The sequence below is a fragment of the Hylobates moloch genome, unplaced genomic scaffold, assembly GCF_009828535.3.
Source record: "Hylobates moloch isolate HMO894 unplaced genomic scaffold, HMol_V3 SCAFFOLD_1, whole genome shotgun sequence".
Taxonomy (NCBI): Eukaryota; Metazoa; Chordata; class Mammalia; order Primates; family Hylobatidae; genus Hylobates; species Hylobates moloch.
Window position 1 is genome coordinate 224,412,041 of NW_026652276.1, and position 27,577 is coordinate 224,439,617.

Here is a 27,577-nt window from a genome sequence, read left to right on the forward strand (position 1 = left end):
CCTTTTCTTAAAATGACAAATAGTGGGGAAAAGTAGCATCTAACCATTCCTCCAGAGAACAGCAGAATAATGATTCAGAATGCCTCTAGTGTTTTGTTAAATTATCATTTGAGAGCAGCCCAAGAGAGCATTTAGAGTGGGATGGCGTAGTGCTTAAGAGCCAGGATTCTGGGTTCAGACCATGGGTTCAAATCCTGACCCCACCCTTAATTAGCTACCCACATACCTCAAGTTTCTGACCTCATCTATAAAATGGACATAATCACAGTAACTACCTCTTAGTATAGCATACGTATTTTAAATCACTTAATTTGTGTAAAGTATTTAACAGAGTGAGGAGTATGCACAAAACATTCTACACATGTTGATACTATAAAGCACTCCCAGATTCTGAAACACAAAATCACAGAAATACAAAGCCACAGAGACAAGCACACAGTGGGAGGCAATAAGCTTGACTTCTCCCTTGTTCTCCTTGCCCTTCCACTTCCCTTCACCATCATCCACCCAAATGAGCTGGGAACAGTGGGCAAGAAGAAGTAATTCCATCTCCAGTAGGGTTTGTCAAAGGCAGGCAAGTAGAAAGTGGATGACAATTGAATTAAGTGATGCATTCCTGTTTTGCTAAGGATATTAAGTTGATGAAGAAATAAAGGAAAGCAAAACTTTTGGGAAGCAATTTGGCCATATGCATTCGGGACAATAAAAACTTTCCTATTGCTTGTCTCTCGATAATGACATTTCTTAAAATTCATCCTGAGGAAATAATCCAAAACAAAAGGAAAACTATACATAAGATGTTCATTGCATTAGTTTTTAAACAGTTTTCTTAAGGTGTGAAAGGAAAATAAATCTTGGGATCCCAAACTTACTAAGCCAGAGGGAAAAGTCAAGCTGGGAACTGGGTCATGCAAACCTGCCTCCCATTTTGGTTTCTTTGGTTTTTTGTTTGGTTTGTTTTGTTTTTGTTTTTTGGGACCAAGTCTCACTCTGTCACCCAGGCTGGAGTACAGTGGCGCGATCTCGGCTCACTGCAACCTCTGTCTCCCCGGTTCAAGCAATTCTCCTGCCTCAGCCTCCCGAGTAGCTGGGATTACAGGCACACGCCACCACGCTGGCTAATTTTTATATTTTTAGTAGAGATGGGGTTTCACCATGTTAGCCAGGCCAGTCTCAAACTCCTGACCTCATGATCCTGATCCGCCCACCTTGGCCTCCCAAAGTGCTGGGATTACAGGCATGAGCCACTGCACCCAGCCCCATTTTGGTTTCCAAATAAGATGGCTACAAAGATGAAAAGCTACACACCTCCCTCACATTTTGCCCACAAGGAAATTCTTTATGGTACCCGAGATCTTTACCCTAAAGCATTTTAGGTAAAGTTCACCATGGCAATGTAAATTGATAGCTTATCTTCACAGGTGGGGGAACACAGGACAGAAATGAAAGTCATCCCTCTGCCTACTGAGACAAATGCATATCTGATTGTTTCCTCTACCCTATTATCTACATTATCTTATGTAAAAATGCAGATTCACTGAGCCAGACAAAGGCATTAAATATTGAAGCCACCAAAATCATCTTTAAAAAAAGGCATAGACTTGTCTCCTGGGTGCACTTCCTTAACTTTGGCAAATAAACTTCCTAAAATGATTGAGACTTGCCTCAGTCATTTTCCTTGATTGACAAAGGTATAATTCATCCTTTTAAAGTGTACAATGCAATGGGGTTTTTTTAAGAATTATTCAGAGTTGTGTAGGCATCACCATTATATAATTTTAGAAATTTTCACTACCCCAATATGAAACTCATTTGCAGTTACTCTCCGTTTCTCCCTCTGCCTCCCCACCCCTAGCAAATTCTAATCTACTTTCTGTCTCTTGTATTATTATTATTATTATGTTAATTTTTGAGACAGGGTCTAGAATGCAGACAGGCTGGAAATGCAGTGGCATGATCACGGCTCACTGAAGCCTCGACCTCCATGACTCAAGCAATCCACCCACCTCAGCCTCCTGTGTAGCTGGAACTATAGGCGTGTGCCACCACCTCCAGCTAATTTTTGTATTTTTTTGGCATGATCACAGCTCACTGCAGCCTCAACCTCCAGGGCTCAAGCAGTCCTCCCACTTCAGCCTCCTGAAGTAGCTGGAACTATAGGCGCGCGCCACCACACCCAGCTAATTTTTGTATTTTTTTTTTAAGAGACATGGTTTTGTCATGTTGCCCAGGCCGGTCTCAAACTCCTGTTTGTGCTCAAGCAATCCGCCCATCTCGGCCTCCCAAAGTGTTGGGATTACAGGCATGAGCCACTGCGCACAGCCTGCATTATTATCATGAGGGTATATTAATCAAATTATGGCATATCGATTCAATAAAAAATTACATGGCTGTTTGAAATTACTGCAGTAAGGTCTTTATCAAGGTGAAATATATACAATATAAAGTATAAAACTTTTTAAAGATACAAAGTGGTTAGTATATTCTGGTTTGCATGTGGACAGTCTGGAAGAAATATATAAACGTTTTAAATGGCTGTGTTAGGATAATGAGACGGTAGACAATTGTTTTTCTTTAGCTTTTAAATATTGTCATTTTTTTTTAACAAATGCAATTTTAAAAAATTGATTTTACATTACTGGAATTGAGAATGTATGAATGGGCACAGCCAGCCAGCAGTCTAGCCTCTCCAGTTGGGATCCAGTTCTTGTCTACTGCACTCTCTTTCAGGCAACCAAGAGGCTTAAGATGCAAAGGTCCACCTCTCCCAGACTCTCCCCTTACACCTCAGGCCCATACCTTTTGGCCCCGTGCCTCTTAGCCTACACCTTCCCATCCCCACAACTCACTCCTTAACAAACCCCCTTTCCTATCACACCCACCAATGACCCTTGGCCAGTTTCCTTCTATTCATATGTTAACTGTAGACTGCAGTCCTGATTCCAGCTGTACTTTCCCCTTATGACTGGCTGCAACAGAACAACAATCAGCTCCCTCTCACTCCTGTGCCTACTTTGCATAGAGACACACCTCATTTAGACTCCCACAGCCTTCCTGTTATGTCTCCCTGTCTCCGCTATCGATCTGGGGCTCTGGGACAGAGAATCTTCAATATCCCACCAGTGCCCACACTTATATACCACTACAGACACAGTTATTCTCATTCTCTCTCTCTCTCTCACACACACACACACACACACACACACACACACACACACCCTCTGCTATGCTTCCCCACCCTAGCTGTCCCTGGGGAGCCTGGATTGGATTTGTGCCCATGGTCTGCAGCTTCCCTCGGCCTGTCTGCTGGTCATCCTCTCAAGGAACGGGGCCCAGTGTTGTTCACCCTCTGGCTCAAGGACAAAGTATGCTTCTACTCACTCTCTACCTCCAAGCACCTACCCTACTCCGACTTAACTGCCTGACGCACAACTAAAAAGAACGGCTCTTGGATCTTCACAGGTGTGGTGAGGCCTGGTGAGAGGGGAGCCTTCTAGTTAGTGACCTACCACGTGTCAGGAACCATGTTAGTTTCCAGGATTCAGAGATGATTAAAACTAATCACGCACCTTGAGAAACTCACAGTGGAAGGAAAATCAGTAAGCAGAAAAATGCTACATAACCAGGTAAATGCTGGGACAGATTTAGGAAGGAACGGTGTGGATACACTGGAGCAGGCTCCAAAGCAGCATCACCTCGGAGGAGGATCTTGAAGACTCAAGAGTTAACAGGGTCAAGAAGTATACACACAAACACTTCTGACAGGTCTGCAGAAAACAGGGAGTCCATAAAAATAGCACTTGGGCAATGGAAGCAAGACACACCATTCCAGGCCCACAGCATTACTTTCTGTGTGCAGTGCACTGTGTGATGATCTGCAGAGATTAAATAAGCCGAGGTCTCTGCTTCCAGTCACTTGGGAGAGACGCACAAGGTAAATTACCCAAATAGAAGGCAAACTGCCCAGGGCTGTAATTAACATACAATATGCGCCGAGAGGGAAAGGTTAATGCTAACTCTGGTCCTAAGTACAAAGATCATTGGCAGTCAGGGGTGCACTCTCATTAGGGTACAGTATGGGTGGGTGGAGAGAGTAAAAACCAGAACAAATCAAGGTTCAGCAGTTGGAAGTCAGCCTTAGGGAGAAAAGGGGTGGAGACTGACTGGGCCAGAACAGAGGGATTGGGACAGAAAAAGAGGGTGGGGCCAGTGGGCTCCACCTACCCGCTCAGGCCCTTCCCCCCACCCCCCACCCCGTCTACTTTCTGCAGTCTGTGGAGACAGGTGAGCAACGAACTCCTGAGACAGATGTGGGTGCGAGGATCGGGAGGGTCATGGGATTGGGACGGAGGTGTGAGGAGGGAATCTGCAATTCCTTGCTACACAAAGCGCTGGCAACTTCTGACAGGCTGTTTTTGGGGTATGGGCTGCCTCGGATTGTTGCTGTTACAAGGAAAGAAAAGGGTTCCCCTGCTCGCCACCTCCCAGCCACTGGGCTAACTCGTGGCAGGAAACTTGCAAACCGAGTTTAACGAGTTAGGATCAGCAGAGGGTAGAGGAGGGCCCTGGCAGATGTGGGGTCTAGAAGAGGACAGGAGTTATCAGGGCCTCCGGCCATTGTGCTGGGCCTTTGCCTGTACAATTGTTTCTCAAGCAGTTGTGTCCCTGTGGCTTTGGTGCGCCTGTGTGCACTTTCTCCCTCCACCTGGAGCATGGGCTGACACCGGAAGAAAGGAAAAGACAGAGTCAGACAGGGTAAGTGGGGCTCCCTCCCCTCTTCTCTAACAGGGCTGGATTGAGGGCCTCTGGCTGGGGAGGTGGGGGTTGGAGATCCAGTAGGAGCAATAACAGAGGAAGGGCAGGGCCTGCCCCATCACCTGAATTCCAGAGATGCCAGTGTGCACTGAAGCCCCAGGCAGGGCGTGCCCAGGACCGGATCCTGGATGGTGGTAAGGGACAGAGCTGGAAGGGAGACTACAGGGAAGGAGAAAGGAAAGAAGGCAGAGCCGTGACACAGTCAACTTACAGAATGGCTGGGAGTCAAAGCTCCTGGGCTGGTTTCCTGGCTATTCCACACACTCCAAGACATAGAGAGAATTTCGGAGCTGGAGGGGACTCTACAGATTATTTGATTTGAGATTAAAGAACCTAGAAACCAAACAAAGAAATATCATATGGTTACTTTGGTATCTGACACAGCCATGACACCAATTGCTAGTGTAGACACAATAGCTGTGTGTCTTTTTGCAGGAGCCTGGGGAGGGGCCATGGTGCCAATGCACTTACTGGGGAGACTGGAGAAGCCGCTTCTCCTCCTGTGCTGCGCCTCCTTCCTACTGGGGCTGGCTTTGCTGGGCATAAAGACGGACATCACCCCTGTTGCTTATTTCTTTCTCACATTGGGTGGCTTCTTCTTGTTTACCTATCTCCTGGTCCGGTTTCTGGAATGGGGGCTTCGGTCCCAGCTCCAATCAATGCAGACTGAGAGCCCAGGGCCCTCAGGCAATGCACGGTGAGTTAAGGGTGGGCATCATAAGAGGAATACACCTTGGGCCCATCCTCCCTCTCTCCCTATAGTCTCTGAGGCATAGAGTCTCTGGTTTCCTGTCATTGGCATCAGCGGGAGGAGGGGTCAGAGGCCAACAGAGGATCTTTTGCCCATAGCAGACAAAAAAAGGGAAAAAGGGCTTCTTTCATGGAAGCCACCAATGGCCTTATTTCTCTTCCCTCAGGGACAATGAAGCCTTTGAAGTGCCAGTCTATGAAGAGGCTGTGGTGGGACTACAATCCCAGTGCCGCCCCCAAGACTTGGACCAACCACCCCCATACAGCACTGTTGTGATACCCCCAGCACCTGAGGAGGAACAACCTAGCCATCCAGAGGGGTCCAGGAGAGCCGAACTGGAACAGAGGCGAATGGCCTCAGAGGGGTCTATGGCCCAGGAAGGAAGCCCTGGAAGAGCTCCAATCAACCTTCGGCTTCGGGGACCACGGGCTGTGTCCACTGCTCCTGATCTGCAGAGCTTGGGGGCACTCCCCAGATTAGAGCCTCTGACTCCACCCCCTGCCTATGATGTCTGCTTTGGTCACCCTGATGATGATAGTGTTTTTTATGAAGACAACTGGGCACCCCCTTAAATGACTCTCCCAAGATTTCTCTTCTCTCCACACCAGACCTCGTTCATTTGACTAACATTTTCCAGTGCCTACTATGTGTCACAAACAGTGTTTCTGCCTGGACATCATAAATGGGGACTTGGACCCTGAGGAGAGTCAGGCTACGGTAAGCCCTTCCCAGCTGAGATATGGGTGGCATAATTTGAGTCTTCTGGCAACATTTGGTGACCTACCCCATATGCAATATTCCCAGCGTTAGATTGAGGATGAGGTAGGGAGGTGATCCAGAGAAGGTGGAGAAAGAAGAAGTAACCTCTGAGTGGCGGCTATTGCTTCTGTTCCAGGTGCTGTTCGAGCTGTTAGATCCCTTAGGCTTGCCAGCTTTGTGAGTTATTATTGAAAAATGAGGATTTCAAGAGTCAGAGGAGTTTGATAACGTGCACGAGGGCACACTGCTAGTAAATAACATTAAAATAACTGGAATGAACTCCTGATTCCAAAGCCTATTGTGTTTTCAACACAAGGTAATAGGAAGCCAAGCCACTTGCATGTCTCCCAATCCCTGTCTAGGGACAGCTGCTGGTGCAGGATGGAAGACTTCCTATAAACAGAATGGGCGACCAATTGTGTCTACAGAGGGGGTGGGCTGAGCATGGGCACCATGTCCCCAGCCTCCTGGACGAGCAAAGTCAGTCAAAGCTCTGGCGATCCCTGCTCCGCGTGCGTAGCAGTGTCTGTGCCTCTCCTGCCCAGGGGCTAGAGAGCAGTCTCCAGTGCAGGGTCCCCATCCTATCTGAAAACAGTGGAGTCAGTGGCCACAGGTGGAGGGACTTCCAGTTTTAACAATGGGTTGGTATGAAGGCCAGAAGGAGTGAACCGTCAGCTTTCTGGCGAGGAGACTCCCTCTTGAATCATCCATATGTAGCCCCGGGGCCACTTGCGAAGAGTCTCTAACAGCTTCTGCCTCACTCCTGCGCTCTGACCGTTAGGCTTTCACCCCAGCCGCCGGTCCTGATTCCTGAGATCCCAATATTGGGCACCAGGTTTCCTGGAATTGTGTGCTGCGGCTGTGATGTAGGTTTCGGCCGCTGGAAGCTGCTAAACCATAGCTGACGCCCCCTCCTATGCCAGCCTTCCTTCCCCGCGCGGGCATCTGTCCAGGGCCTTGTCGCGCTCTCAGTCTCCTTCGCAGCCTGGCCCCGACCGTTCAACTTCAATAAAGCAAAACTCCAGCCACGCCCGTCTCCGTGAAGTTATCGCCATAGGCCGGCCAGGGGGCGCGAGAGGCACCGGGGTGATTTCCGCGGGAATCGATAACCAATCGGATTCCCAGGCCGAACGGAGCACACCCGCCCGCCCTCGCTCTTTCCCCGCCCTTTGCCCCGCCCCGCTCCTTCCCCTCCTTTTGTCTATCCGCCGAGCACCCGACTTCACCCCATTGGACCGCGCGGCCGCCGCTAGAGCTCTGCGCCTGCGCACGCACCGGGCCGGGGACGGGGTGGCCTGGTGTGTGGGCGCGGCAGGGCGCTGGCGCAGGCGCAGTGTGCGTCCGCGTCTGGCAGGGAGGGATGTGGGGGAAGCGACGGCCCCCGGTTTGTTTGGGCTGTGGGCGGTGCGCAGCGCAGAGCCCGGGAAAAGCGGGAAATGGCGGCGCCGAGCGCGGGGTCTTGGTCCACCTTCCAGCACAAGGAGCTGATGGCCGCTGACAGGGGACGCAGGTAAGTAGGGAAGGTCTTAGGGCTCGTTAGGGGAGCCCAGGGAAGGGGAGCGTGGCCCCCAGGCGTGCCGCCCTGCAACCCCCTCCCCTCGGAGCCCCGGAAAGCAGCCGTGTCCGCGCTTGCATCCGAGGGTGGGAGGCCCGCCCCGAGCCGCTCCGAGCCTGACTCCGCGCAGGGGCCCGCGGGCGGACCTCTTGGCCTTGTCTCTCGTGGGAAAAGACTGCCCCAGCCTCCCTTTGTTCAACCCACGAGGGTTCTAAAGGGGAGCTCTTTGCAGTCCTGCCTGCTCTTGGCTTCTGTTGAAGATTCTTCATCCTTTCCTCTGGCTCCCTTATGAGGGAGACTATAAAAAGACCATACTCTGTCCCCTTACAAATCGACGAGATCTTCTGCAGACCTCGGTGCTCTGCCTGATGTGCATTTGATTTGTATCGACTGTGTCATGATTTGCATGGCTTTGCATAGAATGACCAGATTTTCAAAGAAGTCAATACATGGTTTGGAAATTGAGTACTTTTGGCAGAACAAGTGGGTTCCTGTGGCTCCAAGTGTCCATGCCTCTGCCCCGGTCATTCCATTTCATGGCAGGCATCACCCAGGAGAACATTGTAATGCCTCCTGCTCGAGACTGAAGATTAAGGTCTTCGCAAAGGGAACCTGCAGAAGGACACAGAATTAAGACGTAGGAACTCCGTGGTGCCCTTCGCCCCTCCTCCCCTTCCAGTTGTGTCCTGAAATTCTAAATGATTGGAAACTTCTATAATGTTCACGTTTAAGACTCTCATACTACGGAGTAGAGGAAGGAGCGGGTGTGCAGAGTGGGTGATGCTACAGATTAAAACTAAAGAGTTGATTGAAAATTCAAGTCTGGAACTCGAGAGAGTTAAGAACTATAAGTCAGTAAGTTGCAGGTATGGGTGAGATTGCCTAGGGAAAGGCTCTTCGAAGGGGCGTCCCTAATGGAATATCAATATTAAGGGCAGGCCAGAGGCCCTCTAAAGAAAACAGGAACTGGATAGGCAGAGAGAAGACTCCCAAAGAATGCTGTCAAGGAAACCAGAGGAAGAGAACGATTTAAGGAGTGAATACTGCTGGTAAACTAATGGAAGAAATCTGCTGCACCACTGGTTGGTATCCCAGCTGCAGTGTTATATGTGATCGTTATTACTGCTTTGATGTATTCGAAAGTGATTCATTCTTAAATAGGTTTTTTTATTTGTATAGCTCTTGTAGCCGGTTTTTACTGAAAGTCTGGGGTAATGGAAATATTATAGTAAAAAGAAGGAAAAATGGAGTTTCAGACTCACTTTTCCAAACCTCAGATTCGTTGGCTGCTTCCAACCCACTTCGTCTGTTTTAGGATCCCACCTGCTATCTTAGGTCTCCCAGTTCCTCCAGGACCCTGCTCTTCCCTCTTGTAACTATAAATCTCTCACCCAATAACATCTCCAAGCCAAGTGCATCCATTCCATAGATGTGTGGTATTTCACTGATTCTAAGATACACATTTTTTCCCTACTTTTTTTTTTTTTTTTTTTTTTTTAGACGGAGTCTGCTCTGTCACCCAGGCTGGAGTGCAGTGGAATGATCTCAGCTCACTGCAACCTCCATCTCCCAGGTTCAAGCAATTCTCCTGCCTCAGCCTCCAAAGTAGCTAGGACTGCAGGCATGCAGCACCACACTCGGCTAATTTTTTGTATTTTTAGTAGAGACAGGGTTTCACCATGTTGGCCAGGCTGGGCTCGAACTCCTGACCTCAGGTGATCTGCCCACCTTAGCCTCCCAAAGTGCAGGGATTACAGGCATGAGCCACCGTGCCCGGCCTCCCCTCATGTTTTAACACCTTAGAAATCAGGATGCATTTTAGAGTAGGTTTTTAAGTTATAAACGGAAGTTATTATATCTTCACTGCTATCAGGTGCCACCCTTCCTGTTATTAACATATTTGGAAAATGTGACTGGGCAGGCTAGAGAACTCTGGATTTATGTAAACTAGGCATGTAGATGACATATATTGGCAATAGGATTATTTTAGTTTATAAGCAGAAGCTGATCTCTTTGCAAGCCCGTAGCAAAATTAGCTGGAGGTGACAGCACATGCCTATAGTCCCAACTATTTGGGAGGCTGAGGCAGGTGGATCGCTTGAGTCCAGGAGTTCTGGGCTATAGTGTGCTATGCCAGTCACGTGTCCACACTAAGTTCAGCATCAGTGTGGTGACGTCCTGGGAGCCAGGGTCCACCAGGTTGCCTAAGGAAGGGTGAACCAGCCCGGGTCAAAAATGAAGCAAGTCAAAACTCCTGTGCTGCTCTGTAATGGGATCATACCTGTGAATAGCCACTGCACTCCAGCCTGGGTGGCATAGTGAGACTCTTTTAAAGTAAATAGATAATAACTATCCACTGTGACTTTCTGTCATACTTTCTGCTTATCCACATCTTAACAGGATTCTGATAATTTCTAGAGCCATTTTGTCACTGGAACTTAAAGTTTAAAAAAACATGTAATTATATGTTAATATCACTAGAGAAAGAGAGTTAGTGTCTGCCTCATTTATTTTCTGTTAAAACCATTGGCTTGAGTTTTTGCCATAGTGTTATTTTAGCCCTCATCCAACTTACATCACTTTCACCAGCTTAGATAATGTGAGATGTTTTCTGAAATAATTCTCTTCATTAAAATTGGTCTATCAGAGAAGTATTCCTTCTCATAAATATGTGTGCTTGGGGGTACTATTTTGCTTAAGATAGATATTTCCCTCCCCTAGTCAGACCATTCATCTCAGATGATCTCAGCTGAACATAAACCATAAGGAATTAGACATTATTTTCTTATGATCAATGTGTTCCTGCTTAGTATATCTTTGATTTAACCAGATTCAAGAAATATGCATAATCTTGGTTATTATAAGTCTTATTCTTTTTGTTCTTCCTATTCATGCCTCTTCCACTCCACTCTTCTGTGCCAAATTGTGACTTGACAGCCTTTCCCTCTACCTTTTATCCGTAGGATGTTGGGAGTGTGTGGCATGCATCCTCACCATCAGGAAACTCTAAAAAAGAACCGAGTGGTGCTAGCCAAACAGCTGTTGTTGAGTGAATTGTTAGAACATCTTCTGGAGAAGGACATCATCACCTTGGAAATGAGGGAGCTCATCCAGGTATCTGGAGGCAAAAGAGAGAAGATAAATTGATCATAGGGGTGGGAACAGAGCATGACAAAATATGGAAAGGATGTCGTATGTCGTATCTTTCTTCCTTTTTTTTTTTTTTTTTTTTTTTGAGACAGAGTCAGTCTCTCCCAGGCTGGAGTGCAATGGTGCAATCTTGGTTCACTGCAGCCTCTGCCTCCCAGGTTCAAGCAATTCTCCTACCTCAGCCTCCCAAGTAGCTGGGACTACGGGCAGGTGCCACCACCTGGCTAATTTTTTGTATTTTTAGTAGAGACGGGGTTTCACTGTGTTAGCCAGGATGGTGTCGATCTCCTGACCTCATGATCCACCTGCCTCAGCCTCCCAAAGTGCGGGATTACAGGTGTGAGCCACCGTACTCAGCTGGATGTCGTACCTTTCTAAAGAAATGGAAATGCCCTTCTACCATAGAGCATTTGAGAGAAATGATATATAACTCAAGAATAACAGGAAGGACTTCACCCAAACATATACTTTTCCTGTAAAAAGAATTCTTGAGATGGATGAGGACACTACTAGGAAGCTCATGTGGAGAAACAGAATTATAGCTAGAGAAGTAAATATGATTTCATGTTTTATTCTTGTGTCTTAGGCCAAAGTGGGCAGTTTCAGCCAGAATGTGGAACTCCTCAACCTGCTGCCTAAGAGGGGTCCCCAAGCTTTTGATGCCTTCTGTGAAGCACTGAGGGAGACCAAGCAAGGCCACCTGGAGGATGTGTTGCTCACCACCCTTTCTGGGCTTCAGCATGTACTCCCACCGGTATGAAGCTTTAGTAATATGGGGTGTTGGGAAGGGTTAGTTTGACTGGAAAAGAATTTGTAAGTCAGAGGGAGGGAGACTAGATTTTGCTGTATTTGGACCAGACCACTTCCCTAAGGTCTGTCATCATGAGTTTTGATTTCTTACAGTTGAGCTGTGACTACGACTTGAGTCTCCCTTTTCCGGTGTGTGAGTCCTGTCCCCTTCACAAGAAGCTCCGCCTGTCGACAGGTGAGAATTGATGGACTAAAAGGGGTCCCAGGCCGGGCGCCGTGGCTTACGCCTATAATCCCAGCACTTTATGGGGCCGAGGCGGGTGGATCACCTGAGGTCAGGAGTTCGACACCAGCCTGGCTAACATGGTGAAACCCTGTCTCTACTAAAAATATAAAAACTAGCTGTGCGTGGTGGTGCGTGCCTGTAATCCCAGCTACTCGGGAGGCTGAGGCAGGAGAATTGCTTGAACCCAGGAGACGGAGGTTGCAGTGAGCCAACGCGGTGCCACAGCACTCTAGCCTTGGCGACAGAGTGAGACTCAGTCTCAAAAACAAACAAACAAACAAAAAAAAACAAGGAGGGAGGTGTCCCAGATTGACTTCTCCTTTCTTGTCTGGTATGTGGCTTTGCCCTAACATGAGCCTTTTTTTTTTTTTTTCTTTTAGAAATAGGGTCTTGTTTTGTCACCCAGGCTGGAATGCAGTGACACCATCATAGCTCACTGCAGCCTCGAACTCCTGGGTTGAAGGGCTCCTCCTGCCTCAGCCTCCCAAGTACCTGGGATTACAGGTGCATGCCACCACACCTAGCTCATTTTTAAATTTTTTGTAGAGAAGGAGTCTCACTTTGTTACCCAGGCTGGTGTCAAACTTCTGGCCTCAAGTGATCCTCCCGCCTTGGCCTCCCAAAGTGCTGGGATTATAGGTGTCAGCCACCATGCCCAGCTGAGACATAGTTTATATTGGGAACAGTTGTCAGTGAATTTGTTAAGGACTAGTAAGACAGTTTAGGCAGGAATTTGTGGATTGTTTTTTTTTTCTTCTTGTGACGGAGTCTTGCTCTGTCGCCCAGGCTGGAGTGCAATGGCGCGATCTCGGCTCACTGCAAACTCTGCCTCCTAGGTTCAAGTGATTCTCCTGCCTCAGCCTCCTGAGTAGCTGGGATTACAGGTGTGTGCCACCATGCCCAGCTAATTTTTTGTATTTTTAGTAAGAGATGGGGTTTCACCATCTCCTGACCTCGTGATCTGCCTGCCTCGGCCTCCCAAAGTGTTGGAATTACAGGCGTGACTCACGGCGCCCAGCCCAGGCAGGGTGTTATTAATAGTTGATCCATTTCCCTTCCACCCCAGATAACAGTTTTTATGATAATTGGCCCTTTGAGTAGCATGTATGGGCAGGAAGTTCGTGCTCGATTGGCCTCTAAAAAGCTGAATGAGAAAAGACTGCATTTGGGGCCACCAGCCTGCTGATGGAGCAGCCTAGTGATTGGAACAAGGCTTTTATCAGCTAGCCCATCAGTCATTCAGCCAGTTGAGCATCTGCTACATGTAGGCTATGTGCAGAGAATCCTTTAGTGAGCTAAAACTAAGAGTCTCTGCCCTCATGAAGCTTACAGGTTTGGGGAGTGAGTGAGACCAATATTTATCAAAACCTAGTTGCAAGAGATGTCTGAAGTTACAAGGACATATTAAGATTGATGGTTAAGTTATATACTAGTTTTTTGGTTTTCTGTCTATACCATAGATACTGTGGAACACTCCCTAGACAATAAAGATGGTCCTGTCTGCCTTCAGGTGAAGCCTTGCACTCCTGAATTTTATCAAACACACTTCCAGCTGGTGAGTTTTTGCATAATGACAAGAGGAAGAGAGTTGGGAAATTAGACACCCTTCCTGGGAACCAGAACTTAGTTTGCATGTACATTTCCTTTCTGCCTTATTAGTCAGAAAGTTATTACTGGTTAAATGCCTTCTGTGAGCATTTGTCTATTTTTACCTGCTGGGGGTTAAGAAGAAAAATACGATGTCTTTGTTTTCTTGAAATGTCTAATCTAGCCGAGGAATCATCTGTTATCAGGACGCTCATGGTCTAACTGGCCTCTCCTCCACAGGCGTATAGGTTGCAGTCTCGGCCTCGTGGCCTAGCACTGGTGTTGAGCAATGTGCACTTCACTGGAGAGAAAGAACTGGAATTTCGCTCTGGAGGGGATGTGGACCACAATACTCTAGTCACCCTCTTCAAGCTTTTGGGCTATGACGTCCATGTTCTGTGTGACCAGACTGCACAGGTACCTGAGGCGGGAAAAATTGACATGTAAATTAGAGGACTGAACAACACTTTGGGACCAGAGACATCTTTTGCTCCTGTGCCTGCTGGCATATGTCTTAAAAGTTGGTTTACTCTACTTACATTTTTACTCACTCTGTTCTGCCTCTCACCTTGCAATCTAGTAAGAAAGAATTAGGGCCAGCCAGCCATTTTAGTGTTGACATCTCAGGTTGTGGTTTCATAAAGTAATAATAGTCCACGGTTGGGTTCTCACTTTTTTTTTTTTTTTTAAGACAGAATTTAGCTCTGTCACCCAGGCTGGAGTGCAATAGTGCGATCTTGGCTCACTGCAACCTCTGCCTCCCAGGTTCAAGTGATTCTCCTGCCTCGGCTTCCTGAGTAGCTGGAACTGCAGGCGCGCACCACCATACCTGGCTGATTGTCGTATTTTTAGTAGAGATGGGGTTTTGCCATGTTGGCCAGGCTGGTCTCAAACTCCTGACCTCAGGTGATCCGTCCCCCTCGGCCTCCCAAAGTGCTGGGATTATAGGCATGAGCTACGGCACCTGGCTGGGAAAGTATTCCTAACAGTTATGTAATCACAAGTCATATCATAGGGTAGATTGTTTGTGGACCAGATTGCTAGAAATTGTAAACATTTTCATTATGGGCTGTTCGTCATTAACCTCAGTTACTGTACTGCACAACTGACTTTGTGACCTTTAGGGTTTCTATTTTGCAATCAGTAATGGCCTATTTGTAGATTCATATTCACTATTTTGATTCCAGAATAATAGAACTTTCTTAAACTTGCTTTGAGGTTGTCAGTGGTGAAATTAAAATTTCTAGGAGATTCACTTTGATCTGTTGGGATAGAGGGTCTTTGTTTTCCATTCAGCATTGTCTGTAGTCTTCATTTCTCTTTCTCAGCTGCCCTCCTTGTGTGAGAGTAATTATGTATTTACTATATTTTTGGCAAGGCCAGTTTCCTCCACAGGTACCTGGGTGTTGTCCTTTACATGCTATTTTTGCCAGCTTCCCCGTTGTAGCATATGCAATGTAGTGAAATCCACCCTTGCTTCAAAGCCACGGCAGGAACAGCTGCTTCAGTCATCAAGTATTCAGGTAGTTTATATGCTTTCCTGAGAAGTCTGCTGGGCATAAAGGGACAAAGGGTAGGATACCAGCCATAATTCCTACAGAAGGTCACTTAACAAAATGTGCACTGTGTGTGTTTTCTTAGAGGTTTTGGTCCAGCCATTTCTTTTACTAGAAATCTATTATGTCATGGTTTTTCAAGTTGTTTGCAGCTGATAAAGGATCTTACATGTCTACTAGTTAAAGATACAATACTGAGTCACTAAGTTAGCTATATACTGACTGCTGTTTTCTCAGAGACCGTCAGATTTGGTGAGTTTATGAGCTCACTTCATAAATAACATTTCCATTTATGCTAAGCCTGATGCATATTCAGTGACCTATTGGATTCTAATTCTTTGGTTGAATTGCTCTGTAACTGGAATTTCAGTAGAGTTGAACTTCGAGCACCGTATGATGGGGGACTGTGTGAGCTGCCACAGATTTTTTTAAAGATCAGATGAGAGAGTTTTGACATGAGCATAAAAGGCAGTGTGTCCTCTTATATTCCTAAGGACTAAACAAGATTAGAGAAAAAATCTTCTGTCAGAGCTAAGAAGAGGAAGTGCCTAGGTAGATATGATCAGAAGGATAAATGGAGGAGGCAGAACTTAAGCTGGCCTTGAAGGATAGAAGTTACTGAAGCAGAGAGGAGTGGTGAAGCCACCCTAGGCAGGGAGAACAGTATGTGGACAAGAAATGTGTGTGTTATAAACCAGGTAGTTGCAATGGGTGTCATAATTTGGTGCACTGGGCATCTGCACAGAATACTCCCTTCCTGGTGGGATCTCCCTAGAGACTCAACTCGTTTATCATATAGCTAGCTATTTGGCAAGCAAAGAAACAGAACAAAAAAAAAAAGATCCTCTTTTCTTTTCCTATCAAATCTTTCTTACTTAAGAGAGGAATTCCATTTAAAAACAGGAAATAGTATAATTAGTCTTAGAGACTCCTCTTACCCTGATAGTGCTTCAGTGAACATGGGTATTCTCACTGCCCAGATGTTTTCACTTTTCTCTTTAAGTTTTTATTGCAGCTACTTCATGAGGTTACTAGTTCTAGAATTTTGATTTACCCTATGTTAGGAAACGTACTCTTCAAAGTGGAAATTTCCTTTTACCATGTGGTATTGTTTTTTTAGCTTGCATTTGGGTCACAAACTGCTTTGAAAATGTAGGGACAAGCTATGGGTTATCCCTGGAAAATGCAGCTGCCCATATAATTTAGCATGTAATTTCAGAGGTTTCACAAGTTACTCCCTTCACATGTCCCCCAACCCCTAGCCAAAAATACACTTAGGAGTTAAGAACCCTGCTATTTATAGAAGTACTGTAATTTTATCGAAAACAAATCTGCAGATCCTATTTTAAGCTATGCTACTTGTGGAAAAATTCCTCCAAATGTCTAATCCCCATTTATTGAATGGTTTAGTCTTACTAAGTTTGGTTACAAAGTGCTTGTATTCTTTTTTTGGACATTGTTTTCTATTTACTGACCTAATCTCACTAAATTCAAAATGCTCGTGATTCGGTGCCCAGGTATGTAATTTTTGTTTTCTTTTTTTTTATTTTGAGATGGAGTTTCACTTTTGTTGCCCGGGCTAGAGTGCAGTGGTGCGATCTGGGCTCATTGCAACCTCTGCCTCCCGGGTTCAGGTAATTCTCCTGTCTCAGCCTCCTGAGTAGCTGGGATTACAGGCGCGTGCCACCACGCCCGGCTAATTGTTGTATTTTTAGTAGAGACAGGGTTTCATCACATTGGTCAGTTTGGTCTCGAACTCCTGACCTCAGGTGATCCACCCGCCTCGGCCTCCCAAAGTGCTGGGATTACAGGTGTGAGCCACCGCGCCCGGCCTTTGTTTTCTTCTTTGAGCAAAATTAACTTCTTTAACTATTAAATGTTAAATTCTATTAGCGTCAGCTCCAGAGGAACATTCACAGTTACGTATTCTCTTGAAATTATATATTCTTGAAAGAATTTTTTGATTATCTGTCATTACCTTAAGATTTCTATTATTATGGTTGGCTTCTACTTAGAAAATACACATACTTTTCAACAACACCAATCTCTTTATTTCTAGTTATATTGCAGACTTTCAAATATTTTCTGTAGTTGCATCTCAATTATCTACAAACAGAAGTATTCCGAACAGATAAATTAGTAGCTCTCAAACTTTAACATATCAGAGTCTCCTGGAGGGCTTGTTAAAACACATTTTGCTGGAGCCCAAGATTTCACGTTTCTTCCAAGTTCCTGGGTGATGCTGCTGTTGCTGCTTTAGGGGCCACACTTTGAGAACTACTGCAATATGTTATAGAAGTGTGCTTTTTGTTTTGGCAGTGTGTGTGATTGAATATATGTGTGTTTTAACTCTTCCACCCAGATAACTTACTTATTTTCATTACATTTTGTTCAAGTTTATAATAAAATGAACTTTTCTCTCTGCCCAGCTCAGAAGACCCAGACATCATGAATTATAGAGGGAGGCATAGGTTTAAACATGTGCCCGATTATTGTGCTCTTTAGGTACACAGTATAACTTTCTGATGGATGGACCAAATGCTTAAGGTAGTGCTCTTCATGTATCGCAACTTAGTGCAAGATAAACAAGATTCTCCAGGCATGGTGGCACATGCCTATGGTCCCAGCTACTCTAGAGGCTGAGGCAAGAAGATTCCTTGAGCCCAGGAGTTCCAGGCTGTAGTGTGCTATGCTGATCAGGTGTCCAAACTAAGTTCATCATCAATATGGTAACCTCCTGGGAGTGGGGGACCACCAGGTTGCCTAAGGAGGTGTGTACCAGCCCAGGTCAGAAATGGAGCAGGTGAAAACTCCTGTGCTGATCAGTAATGATCTTGCACCTGTGAATAGCCACTGCACTCAAGCCTGGGCAACATAGCAAGATCCTGTCTTCAAAAAAAAAAGATGAACAGGAACAGGGTTCTTAAGTCGGACTACAACATTGACCAGTAATAGATTTCTTTGAGAAAAATACTCTTTATTAGACATGCACATTGTAATAACGGCACATTTTTTGCAATGTGTCCCAGACACAATGATCGGGTTTTTTTGTTTGTTTGTTTTTTTTTTTTGAGACAGGGTCTTTCTCTGTCACCCAGGCTACAGTGCAGTGGTGCAGTCACAGCTCACTGCAGCCTCAACTTCCTAGGCTCAAGCGATCCCTCCACCGTAGCCTTTAGAGTAGCTGGGACTGTAAGCATGTGCCACCATGCCTGGCTAATTTTTTTTTTTAAAGATGGAGTCTTGCTAGGTTGCCCAGGCCAAGGCCTTTGTCATAATATCTCATTTTTATCTTCACAAACTTAGAGAAAATACCCTCATAATTTTTTTTTTATAAAGTGAAAATTGGGGTCTCAAGGGTCTGAGTAAATTGTTCCAGCTCATGAAGCCAAGGTTCAAACCTAGATTAATCTGAACCCAGGGCCTGTGTATGTAATTACTGCCCTGTACAGAATCCTCCTTCATAGTGCGCTCTTTCTGAAACAAAGCATTTTATACAGACATCGTCACTATCTCTCGGATACTTAGAATCTTAGAAGACAACATACAAGTATTGCTATTCTCTACTATCATGATGCTGTCACAGAACAGTTTATTTTCTTGTAGCTGAATGTGCATGTTATTTATTCATAGCTACACTTTGAGTCACCCTTGTGCCATTTATATACAAGGGCACTTGCTCTAATGAAGGATCTGGTTATGAACAGGGAATTAGAGTTGACCAGCTCATGATTAGCTTCTTTAGTAACTTGCTTTAATCCAGGAGCTCTTTGCCTAGCTCTTTGCCTATCTCAGTGAGTCTGAATCTGTATTCAGAATATTGTGTCTGAACTCATATGCATTTTTCTGGTGAGTCCATAGCTTGCTTTAGTCTCTCAAAAGGTCTCTTATCATTGACCACAGGAATATACAGAAAGCATTTTATCTTCTAATAGCTTAGGGTTTCAAAAAGAAGCCAAACTTTGATGCTTATATTGGTGCTGACTTTAGTGCACAACACTAAACATTCCTTTCTTTTAGGAAATGCAAGAGAAACTCCAGAATTTTGCACAGTTACCTGCACACCGAGTCACGGACTCCTGCATCGTGGCACTCCTCTCGCATGGTGTGGAGGGCGCCATCTATGGTGTGGATGGGAAACTGCTCCAGGTGCGGATACGCTGGTGGAAGCCAACTGTTGAAAGCAGGCTGCTTTACCTCCTGCCTGCTGTCTGTTGAGTGATGGCTGCTGTTGCATGTGTAGGACTTAGGATGCCCCGCCGAGTGCTTAACCTCCCTTCTTCCTTCTTTCTTTCTGGCAGCTACAAGAGGTTTTTCAGCTCTTTGACAATGCCAACTGCCCAAGCCTACAGAACAAACCGAAAATGTTCTTCATCCAGGCCTGCCGTGGAGGTGAGTGCCCTGGCAGACCAGCACCTGGGTGGTGGCTCCTGGGCGGCCTCCCACCAGCTCTCACTTTCCTGTTTGCTCCTCTCAGGTGCTATTGGATCCCTTGGGCACCTCCTTCTGTTCACTGCTGCCACCGCCTCTCTTGCTCTGTAAGTGTCTCCCAATGCATGGGGTGTGCTGGGACTTGGGCAGCCCATGGCTCTCAGGCTGGTCAGCTCTCTGTGCACCACCATCTCCTGTTCTCAGGTCTCTTTTATCAGTGTCTTTGCCTTCCTTTCTGAGAACTCTTACTCTTTTCTGTGCTTCATTAACTCTGGTGCCCTTTTTTTGGTTACTCATTCCAGTTATGGATTTTTGATCTGTCTTTTTCCTGTCCTTCTTATTTTATCTCCTTTCTTTCACTCTTTCTCCTTTTCACTTGTTCCATATACTTCCCCGTTTACAGACACTTCCACGCTTGCCTCCTTTCTTCTTCACATTCGTGGGTCATGCAGGATAGCAGAACTGAATCTGTGTTGGCCTTTGACTCTTCCTTTTCCTTGAGCTGCTGCTGCCCCTCTTTCGCTCATGCACTCTGTTTTACTCCTTTAAGAGCCAGGACTGCAGGACAAGGATTAAAAGACACATAGGCATGCTTCTCATCCTGGAGGAAAATAATAGTAATTAAGAGCCCTAACTTTGGAGTCAAATTCTGACTTCACCATTTACTAGTAACGTGAAGTTAAAGAAGTTAAACGGCATCCGTCCATCTCAGTTTCCTCAATATAAAATGAAAATAGTCCTTGTACCTACTTCATAAGGTGCTTGTGATGGTTAAATGAGATCATGCATTTAAGGGCTTACATAGCTCAGTACCTGGCTCACAGCACATCCACAAAATATGCCAGCTGTAACTCTTAAAACACGATCAGTGCCGTAAAGGGCTTATAGTTTGCTTTAAAGGTCACTGTCCAAACATTCAAATAATTACTTTTTTAATCTCTCATGTAGCCAAATGTAAATAGCTAATATTATTGTCATCCTGATCTAATATTACCGCAGAATATAGTCTGCTGAGGTCCTGCAACGTGACTCAGACTACGGCAGTTACTACCACAAAAGCAGAAGGAAATGTGGCCTCTCTAAGGAGCAGACCAGTTACTCAGGAAAATAAAGTAAATATAAATGAAGCAGCTTAAGACTAGTTCACAGGCCTCATGTAAGCAAAGGTGAAATTAGCAAGGTACAAACTGTACTTAGGAAGGAGTATGCAGTAAGAGTAGATCATTTTAAGTGAGGGTAGTTTAAAGAGATTTTGTGGATGAGATAAGGCTTAATTTGTACCCAGAGTAATTTGATTTACATAGTTATAGAGTACTATCTAGAGTCTGTTGTAGGAAAGAAACAATACAATATGATAAGCACACTGAGATTCAGAGGGCATGTTGTGTCTCCCCTCCTCCCAAACAAATACTCGGATCTGATTTTAAAACAGCATCTGTGTGAGTATGTGAGATGTGGCTGGTCACAATGAAGTGGGTTCACCTCATTACAAACCTTTAGTCATAACTGAGATTTTGGACGTCAGCAGGTAAAAGTAAGGAACAGTTGGGAGCTTAAGTAAGAAATAATGTCATGAATTGTTTTTCCAGCAAGGTTGCCGTGGAGGGGGCTGCACTAAGGAAAGAGGTTATGGGTCAGGAACTTTACTTTTCATTCCCTGCTCTATCCCCAGGCTCAGGGCACTGCCTGACACATGGTAGCACTTATAAATGTTGAATGAATGGATGAAAATTAATCTGCCTGAAAAACTGTAGGTATTATGTAAAAAACAAATATGAGGATATTGTGACAAAAGAACCAGTGGCATTTATTGATTGATGGATTTGTGATGTAAAGGTGAGAGAGGAATTCTCCTTTCTCTTTAGCTTGGACTGTTTCCTTTAGGCGTCTTTACTAACAAAATGACAGTTAAATTGTGATTTTCTCCTCCTATATCTAGGGATTTAATACACTATTGGATCTGGATAAGGAGTAATTGCTCTTTTCTGGAGTAATCTGATCTTTTGCTCTGTCTAACTTTTCTGAAATTAAATCCTTCAAGGAATGACCAGTAGCCAATTGTTCATTGAAAATTTGAGTTAACCTGTCTTCCTGCTGTATTTGGTTAATATAATTAATGTCTAGAAAAAGCTCCACCCCCCTGCCCCAGTCAGCGTCTAAACTGGAGTGTAAGCTCCATGATGGCAGGAATTTTCTCTTCACTCTATCCCTAGGCCTTAAAGTAAGACAGTGCCCAACACATGGCAGTTGCTTGACACATTTTTATTAAATCTGTGCTTTGGTCCTTTCCCCCCCAATTCTTGAAGCTTCCCTTCTTTCCTAGGCTCCCTTGATGTTGCATGGATCAGGAAGTACTATAAAAGAGCATACTGTTACTTTTGATGTGTTGACCTGAGAGTCCTCCCTATCTGTCTTTCCTACTGACAGCACCCCTGCCCACACCCGAAATAAAACATCATCATCAAAAATAAGAGTCTGTCTTGGGACACATAAGGCTTGTATCAAGAGCAAGGATCTGCTCAGGGTATGTTGAGAAATTACTGCTAAAACTGAATAAGGATGATCTTTTTAAATTTTCTTGGAGAAAATAGTCAAATTCTCCCCATTTTAGGTTTTTCCTCTTAAAATTTTCATAATGCCAGGTGCGGTGACTCATGCCTATAATCCCAACACTTTGGGAGGCCGAGGCAGAAGGATCACTTGAGGCCGGGAGTTCAAGACAAGCCTGGTCAACGTAGCAAGAGCCCATCTCTATTAAAAAAAAAAAAAGATTTAAAAAGTTATTTTAAAAAATAAATTAAAAAGTTTTTTTCTGAAATCTTGGATGCTTGCTCTAATTTATCTTATGAAATTAATAAACAAATAGTGCTTCAAAGATAGCAAAACCACCTTGGAAACAACTGATCATACTTAGTTTTATTATTTTTTTGATACATAGTTTGAGGTTGTGATTTTTATGTAGCATAGATATGGTAATCATATTTGTTATTTATTACCTTGTTTTTTCTTGTTTACATAATTAAATATATCAACATTTTATTATGTATTGCAATAAAAAGCACTGTGACTCCCAGGCATACTGTTAATTGAACAAGTGAGTTGTGGACTTAGATGATTTTTAGTTCCATTTACAAGGAGTATTTGATTTGGCATTTTCCCTGTCTTATACAGAATGGGAACTGCTCCAACCACATAGATGTGCATGTGCTTGAGCGTGGTGCCCGGTCTGTATGAGGCATCCCCTGAGTAACAGCTGGGAGAGTAATAATTTTTTTTTTTTTTTTTTTTTAAGTTTATCAGCCATAGGTTGGAGGCAACAGCTGGAAATGGCTCTTCCCCTTCAAGGTTGTAGGGAATGTGGGCTTGTCTGTGACAGGCCCAAGAGAGACAGGAAGAAGTAACATCATTGTCCATTCTGTCTGCCTTTGTTACAGATGAGACTGATCGTGGGGTTGACCAACAAGATGGAAAGAACCACGCAGGATCCCCCGGGTGCGAGGAGAGTGATGCCGGTAAAGAAAAGTTGCCGAAGATGAGACTGCCCACACGCTCAGACATGATATGCGGCTATGCCTGCCTCAGAGGTACTTTTGAGTTCCAAAAGAGTTGAGTCATGCCTCATTTTATTGCACTTTGCTTTATTGTGCTTTGCAGGTACAGATTGAGTATCCCTTATCTGAAGTGTTGGGACCAGAAGTGTTTCAGATTCTGGATTTTTTTGTTTTTTTTGGATTTTGGAATATTTGCGTTATACTTACTAGTTGAGTGTCCCATATCCAAATATTCTAAATTTAAAACGCTCCAGTGAGCACCTTCTTTGAGCATCATATTGGCACTTGGAAAGTTTCAGATTTTGAAGCATTTCAGATTTTTGGATTTGGGATGCTCAGCTGCTTTTTACAAACTGAAGGTTTGTGGCAATCCTTTGAGCATCCATCAGCACCATTTTTCCATTGGCATGCCTCTGTTAGCATTTTTCAGCAATAAAGTATGTTTTAATTACAGCATATGCATTTTTTAGACATAATGTTGTTGCACACTTTATTAATAGACTGTAGGATAGTAACCATAACTTCCATACACACTGAGAGACCTGAAAATTTGTATGACTTGCTTTATTGCCATATTCACTTTCTTAAGCTGGTCTGGAAACAGACCTGCGGTATCTCCAAAGTATGCCAATAATCCAAGAGTGTACCCTCCTAGACTTAGATTCTTCATGCTGGGTTCTCTGACTGGGGAGGGTGCAGGTGCCATGGCCGGGTCTAGTTTGGGAAGTCCAGCTGTGTGATGGCATTCACACTGTGATGAATGCCCTTTTCGTTGCAGGGACTGCCGCCATGCGGAACACCAAACGAGGTTCCTGGTACATCGAGGCTCTTGCTCAAGTGTTCTCTGAGCGGGCTTGTGATATGCATGTGGCCGACATGCTGGTTAAGGTGAGCCGGTGGGCTCCGTGACCCCTGTGCATCTCCACAGTGCTCTACTTTCCTCCTCCCTTGAATGCTCTTTCATAGTCCGTCTCCCCTTCCCGTTGTGCTGCTCTCCTGAAGCCCAAGATTCTGACTTGGGCCTATTGGTTCTGCCCCTCCAGGTGAACGCACTTATCAAGGATCGGGAAGGTTATGCTCCTGGCACAGAGTTCCACCGGTGCAAGGAGATGTCTGAATACTGCAGCACTCTGTGCCGCCACCTCTACCTGTTCCCAGGACACCCTCCCACATGATGTCACCTCGCCATCATCCACGCCAAGTGGAAGCCACTGGACCACAGGAGGTGTGATAGAGCCTTTGATCTTCAGGATGCACGGTTTCTGTTCTGCCCCCTCAGGGATGCGGGAATCTCCCAGACTTGTTTCCTGTACCCATCATCTCTGCCTTTGAGTGTGGGACTCCAGGCCAGCTCCTCTTCTGTGAAGCCCTCTGCCCGTAGAGCCAGCCTTGGTCGGACCTATTGCCAGGAATGTTTCAGCTGCAGTTGAAGAGCCTGACAAGTGAAGTTGTAAACACAGTGTGGTTATAGGGAGAGGGCATATAAGTTCCCCATATTTGTGTTCAGTTCCAGCTTTTGTAGATGGCACTTTAGTAATTGCTTTTATTACATTAGTTAAGATGTCTGAGAGATCATCTCCTATCTTTTATTTCATTCATATCCCCCGCCCTTTTTGTCCTAGAGTGAGAGTTTGGAAGGTGTCCAAATTTAATGTAGACATTATCTTTTGGCTCTGAAGAGGCAAACATGACTAGAGACACACCTTGCTGCAGTGTCGGGAAGCGGCCTGTGCGTTCCCTTCAGTACTGCAGGGCCACCCAGTGGAAGGACACTCTTGGCTCGTTTGGACTCAAGGCACTGCAGCCTGTCAGCCAACGTTGCCTTCCATTTGTACCTTATTGATCTTTGCCCATGGAAGTCTCAAAGATCTTTGTTGGTTGTTTCTCTGAGCTTTGTTACTGAAATGAGCCTCGTGGGGAGCATCAGAGAAGGCCAGGAAGAATGGTGTGTTTCCCTAGACTCTGTAGCCACCTCTGTATCTTTTTTCTTCCTGAGAAATGTCCATCTCCCTTACTATTTCCACTTTCATTCAGTCAACCTGCACTTCATATCTAGATTTCTAGAAAAGCTTCCTAGCTATCTCCCTGCTTCATATCTCTCCCCTCTTTACCTTCATTTCATCCTGTTGGCTGCTGCCACCAAATCTGTCTAGAATCCTGCTTTACTGGATCATATAAACACTCAAAGATGTAATGTAGTTCTTTTTTCCTGCTTTCTGCTTCAGTATTAAACTCTCCTTTGATATTATGTGGCCTTTATTTCAGTGCCATACATGTTATTTTTTTCAACCTAGAAACCTTTATCCCTACTTATCTGAAACTTCCCTGTTCTTTAAGACTTTTTCTGTCTGTTTTTTGAGACAGAGTCTCGCTCTGTTGCCCAGGCTGGAGTGCAGTGGCGCTATCGTGGCTCACTGCAACATCCACCTCCCAGGTTCACACCATTCTCCTGCCTTAGCCTCCCGAGTAGCCGAGACTACAGGCGCCCGCCACCACGCCCGGCTAATTTTTTTGTATTTTTAGTAGAGACAGGGTTTCACCATGTTAGCCAGGATGGCCTTGATCTCCTGACCTCATGATCCACCCACCTCAGCCTCCCAAAGTGTTGGGATTACAGGCGTGAGCCACTGCGCCCAGCCAAGACCTTTTTAAAAAAAAAAAAAACTTCCATTCTTTCTTCCTCCAGTCCGTTCTCCACATAACAGAGTAGTTTTGGTTTTTAATTTTTTTTTTTTGGTTGTTTGGTGTTTTTTGTTTTTTAAGGCGAGTTCTCACTATGTTTCTCAGACTGGTCTCGAACTCCTGGCCTCAAGCCATCCTCCTGCCTTAGCCTCTCAAATAGCTGGGACTACAGGCATGAGCCACCACGCCTGGCCAGGTTTTGGTTGTTTAAATATAAATCTGATCACCCCCCTGCTTAGAACCCTTCTGCTTTCTATTACACCTCATTTAAAATTTAAACTCCTCACCTTGGTTTATGAGAACTGGTTCTTGCCTTCCCCTTGAACCTCATTAAATGGTGATTTCTTGCTATGCTCCAGCCTGAGTGGTCTCCTCTCAGCTTCTAATTTTGTGCTCTTTCCTGCCCTCTTCCTGGGCCTTCTCAGCTCTCCACCCCCACCACTCTTGACTCAGGTGGTGTCCTTATTCCTCAAGTCTTGACCATTCCTGGACCCTTCAGTCCCTGAGCAGTCTACTTCTGTGTCTATCACCACATCTTGTCTTTTCCCCTCATTGCATTTATTGCAGTTTATATGTATGCTACTTTTACTTGTTCATTTCTGTCTCCCCTACCAGGCTGTAAATAAGGGCAGAAACCTTGTTTGTTTTATTCACCATCATGTACCAAGTGCTTGGCACATAGTGGGTCTTCAGTAAATGTTTGTTGAATAAAAGAGGGAAGAAGGCAAGCCAACCTTAGCTACAATCCTACCTTTTGATAAAATGTTCCTTTTGACAATATACACAGATTATTATTTGTACTTTGTTTTTCCATGTGTTTTGCTTTTATCTGCTGGCATTTTTAGCTCCTTGAAGACATATCATGTGTGAGATAACTTCCTTCACATCTCCCATGGTCCCTAGCAAAATGCTAGGCCTGTAGTAGTCAAGGTGCTCAATAAATATTTGTTCTGTGAGCTGGGTGGTTTGAAGCCTTGCTGCCAAGTCCTGCCTTTGGGTCGACATAGTATGGAAGTATTTGAGAGAGAGAACCTTTCCACTCCCACTGCCAGGATTTTGTATTGCCATCGGGTGCCAAATAAATGCTCATATTTATTACTGATATGTGCTCAATATCTGTTTCTGTAGATACTCAGTCCTCTGAAGCCCATAGATTTCGTTTCCTTAGCCCCTTACACTGCAGCATTCCTCACCACCTCACAAGGCATACCCAGACCTGAAAACCCCTTATTTTGCTGCCATGATCCTGTGAATATATGCAGGTGTGGGCCCATCTCGGTTTGCATAGTCCTGGGATTTCTCACAGATGAAATGGAAGTCATTAGCAAACAGTGCTGGTTCTTGGTTATTTAGACTATGAGATGTAGGCTGCCATAACAGATTGGGCTGGAATAGAAGGATGGGAGAGTGAAGATAGTAAAATTCCATTTCTTACCTGGTTGCATTTAAGGTCTTCTAGAGTGGGCATAGATTGTAAGAGAATTCTAGTGCAGCATAGAAGAGATCAAAGCAATGGATTTGTGTAAGTTGGGATATTTGGGGGGTGCATTGTATCTAAAGGATATGCCTGAGAGGTAAGTGCAGGTGCAGATGGGCCATGGAATTTGGCAAGAGATGGAATGTTCTGTAGGAACTTTCTACAGAAGTTTTGGTAGGAAACAAAACTTTTTTTTAAATACGGGGTTTCACCATGTTGGCCAGGCT

At 45.0% G+C, this 27,577-nt stretch overlaps 2 protein-coding genes and 1 long non-coding RNA gene across 9 annotated transcripts in view; 2 read left to right on the forward strand and 1 right to left on the reverse strand.

The window, feature by feature from the left end:
* LOC116814468 (uncharacterized) overlaps positions 1-6,004 on the reverse strand; it is a 24,055-nt gene extending 18,051 nt beyond the window's left edge. Inside the window, exons 1-3 of the long non-coding RNA XR_009209654.1 lie at positions 5,855-6,004; positions 5,287-5,441; positions 5,027-5,148 (exon numbers count right to left, since the gene is read on the reverse strand). This is a non-coding gene — a long non-coding RNA (uncharacterized LOC116814468). The remainder of the gene's footprint in view (positions 1-5,026; positions 5,149-5,286; positions 5,442-5,854) is intronic.
* TMEM139 (transmembrane protein 139) lies at positions 4,655-7,354 on the forward strand. Of its 2 annotated transcripts, XR_009209650.1 has the most exons (4): positions 4,655-4,755; positions 5,251-5,512; positions 5,733-6,283; positions 6,462-6,604. XR_009209650.1 is itself a non-coding variant. In XM_032762005.2 (3 exons), exons 2-3 carry the CDS (start codon positions 5,268-5,270, stop codon positions 6,136-6,138), a joined length of 651 nt encoding a protein of 216 aa, XP_032617896.1. In that variant the 5' UTR covers positions 4,655-4,755; positions 5,251-5,267; the 3' UTR covers positions 6,139-7,354. The 2 variants fall into 2 exon arrangements, 1 of the variants encoding a protein (XP_032617896.1); XM_032762005.2 differs by having other exon boundaries at positions 5,733-7,354.
* On the forward strand, positions 6,147-26,975 carry CASP2 (caspase 2). 6 transcript variants are annotated; one of them, XM_058427487.1, is made up of 12 exons: positions 7,671-7,835; positions 10,844-10,994; positions 11,617-11,784; positions 11,934-12,015; positions 13,527-13,621; positions 13,894-14,070; positions 19,230-19,358; positions 19,511-19,601; positions 19,687-19,747; positions 22,068-22,164; positions 23,075-23,224; positions 23,970-24,064. In XM_058427487.1, the coding sequence occupies exons 1-11, from the start codon at positions 7,762-7,764 to the stop codon at positions 23,174-23,176; spliced, it is 1,227 nt and encodes a 408-aa protein (XP_058283470.1). In that variant the 5' UTR covers positions 7,671-7,761; the 3' UTR covers positions 23,177-23,224; positions 23,970-24,064. The 6 variants fall into 6 exon arrangements, with proteins under 6 accessions (XP_058283464.1, XP_032617905.1, XP_058283470.1 ...); XM_058427482.1 differs by lacking the exons at positions 19,687-19,747; positions 22,068-22,164 and adding exons at positions 8,113-8,962; positions 24,235-26,975 and having other exon boundaries at positions 7,681-7,835; positions 23,970-24,079; XM_058427481.1 differs by lacking the exons at positions 7,671-7,835; positions 19,687-19,747; positions 22,068-22,164 and adding exons at positions 6,147-6,283; positions 24,235-26,975 and having other exon boundaries at positions 23,970-24,079.
* The last annotated feature ends 602 nt before the right edge of the window (positions 26,976-27,577 follow it).

Bases quoted from the DNA above. Each gene is read 5' to 3' on its own strand.
- CASP2 (XM_032762014.2), top strand. From the start codon at position 7,762: ATGGCGGCGCCGAGCGCGGGGTCTTGGTCCACCTTCCAGCACAAGGAG. The intron at 13,622-13,893 runs GTGAGTTTTTGC...TCTCCTCCACAG, and splicing joins ATCAAACACACTTCCAGCTG to GCGTATAGGTTGCAGTCTCG. The intron at 23,225-23,969 runs GTACTTTTGAGT...TTTTCGTTGCAG, and splicing joins CGGCTATGCCTGCCTCAGAG to GGACTGCCGCCATGCGGAAC.
- TMEM139 (XM_032762005.2), top strand. From the start codon at position 5,268: ATGGTGCCAATGCACTTACTGGGGAGACTGGAGAAGCCGCTTCTCCTC. The intron at 5,513-5,732 runs GTGAGTTAAGGG...CTCTTCCCTCAG, and splicing joins GGGCCCTCAGGCAATGCACG to GGACAATGAAGCCTTTGAAG.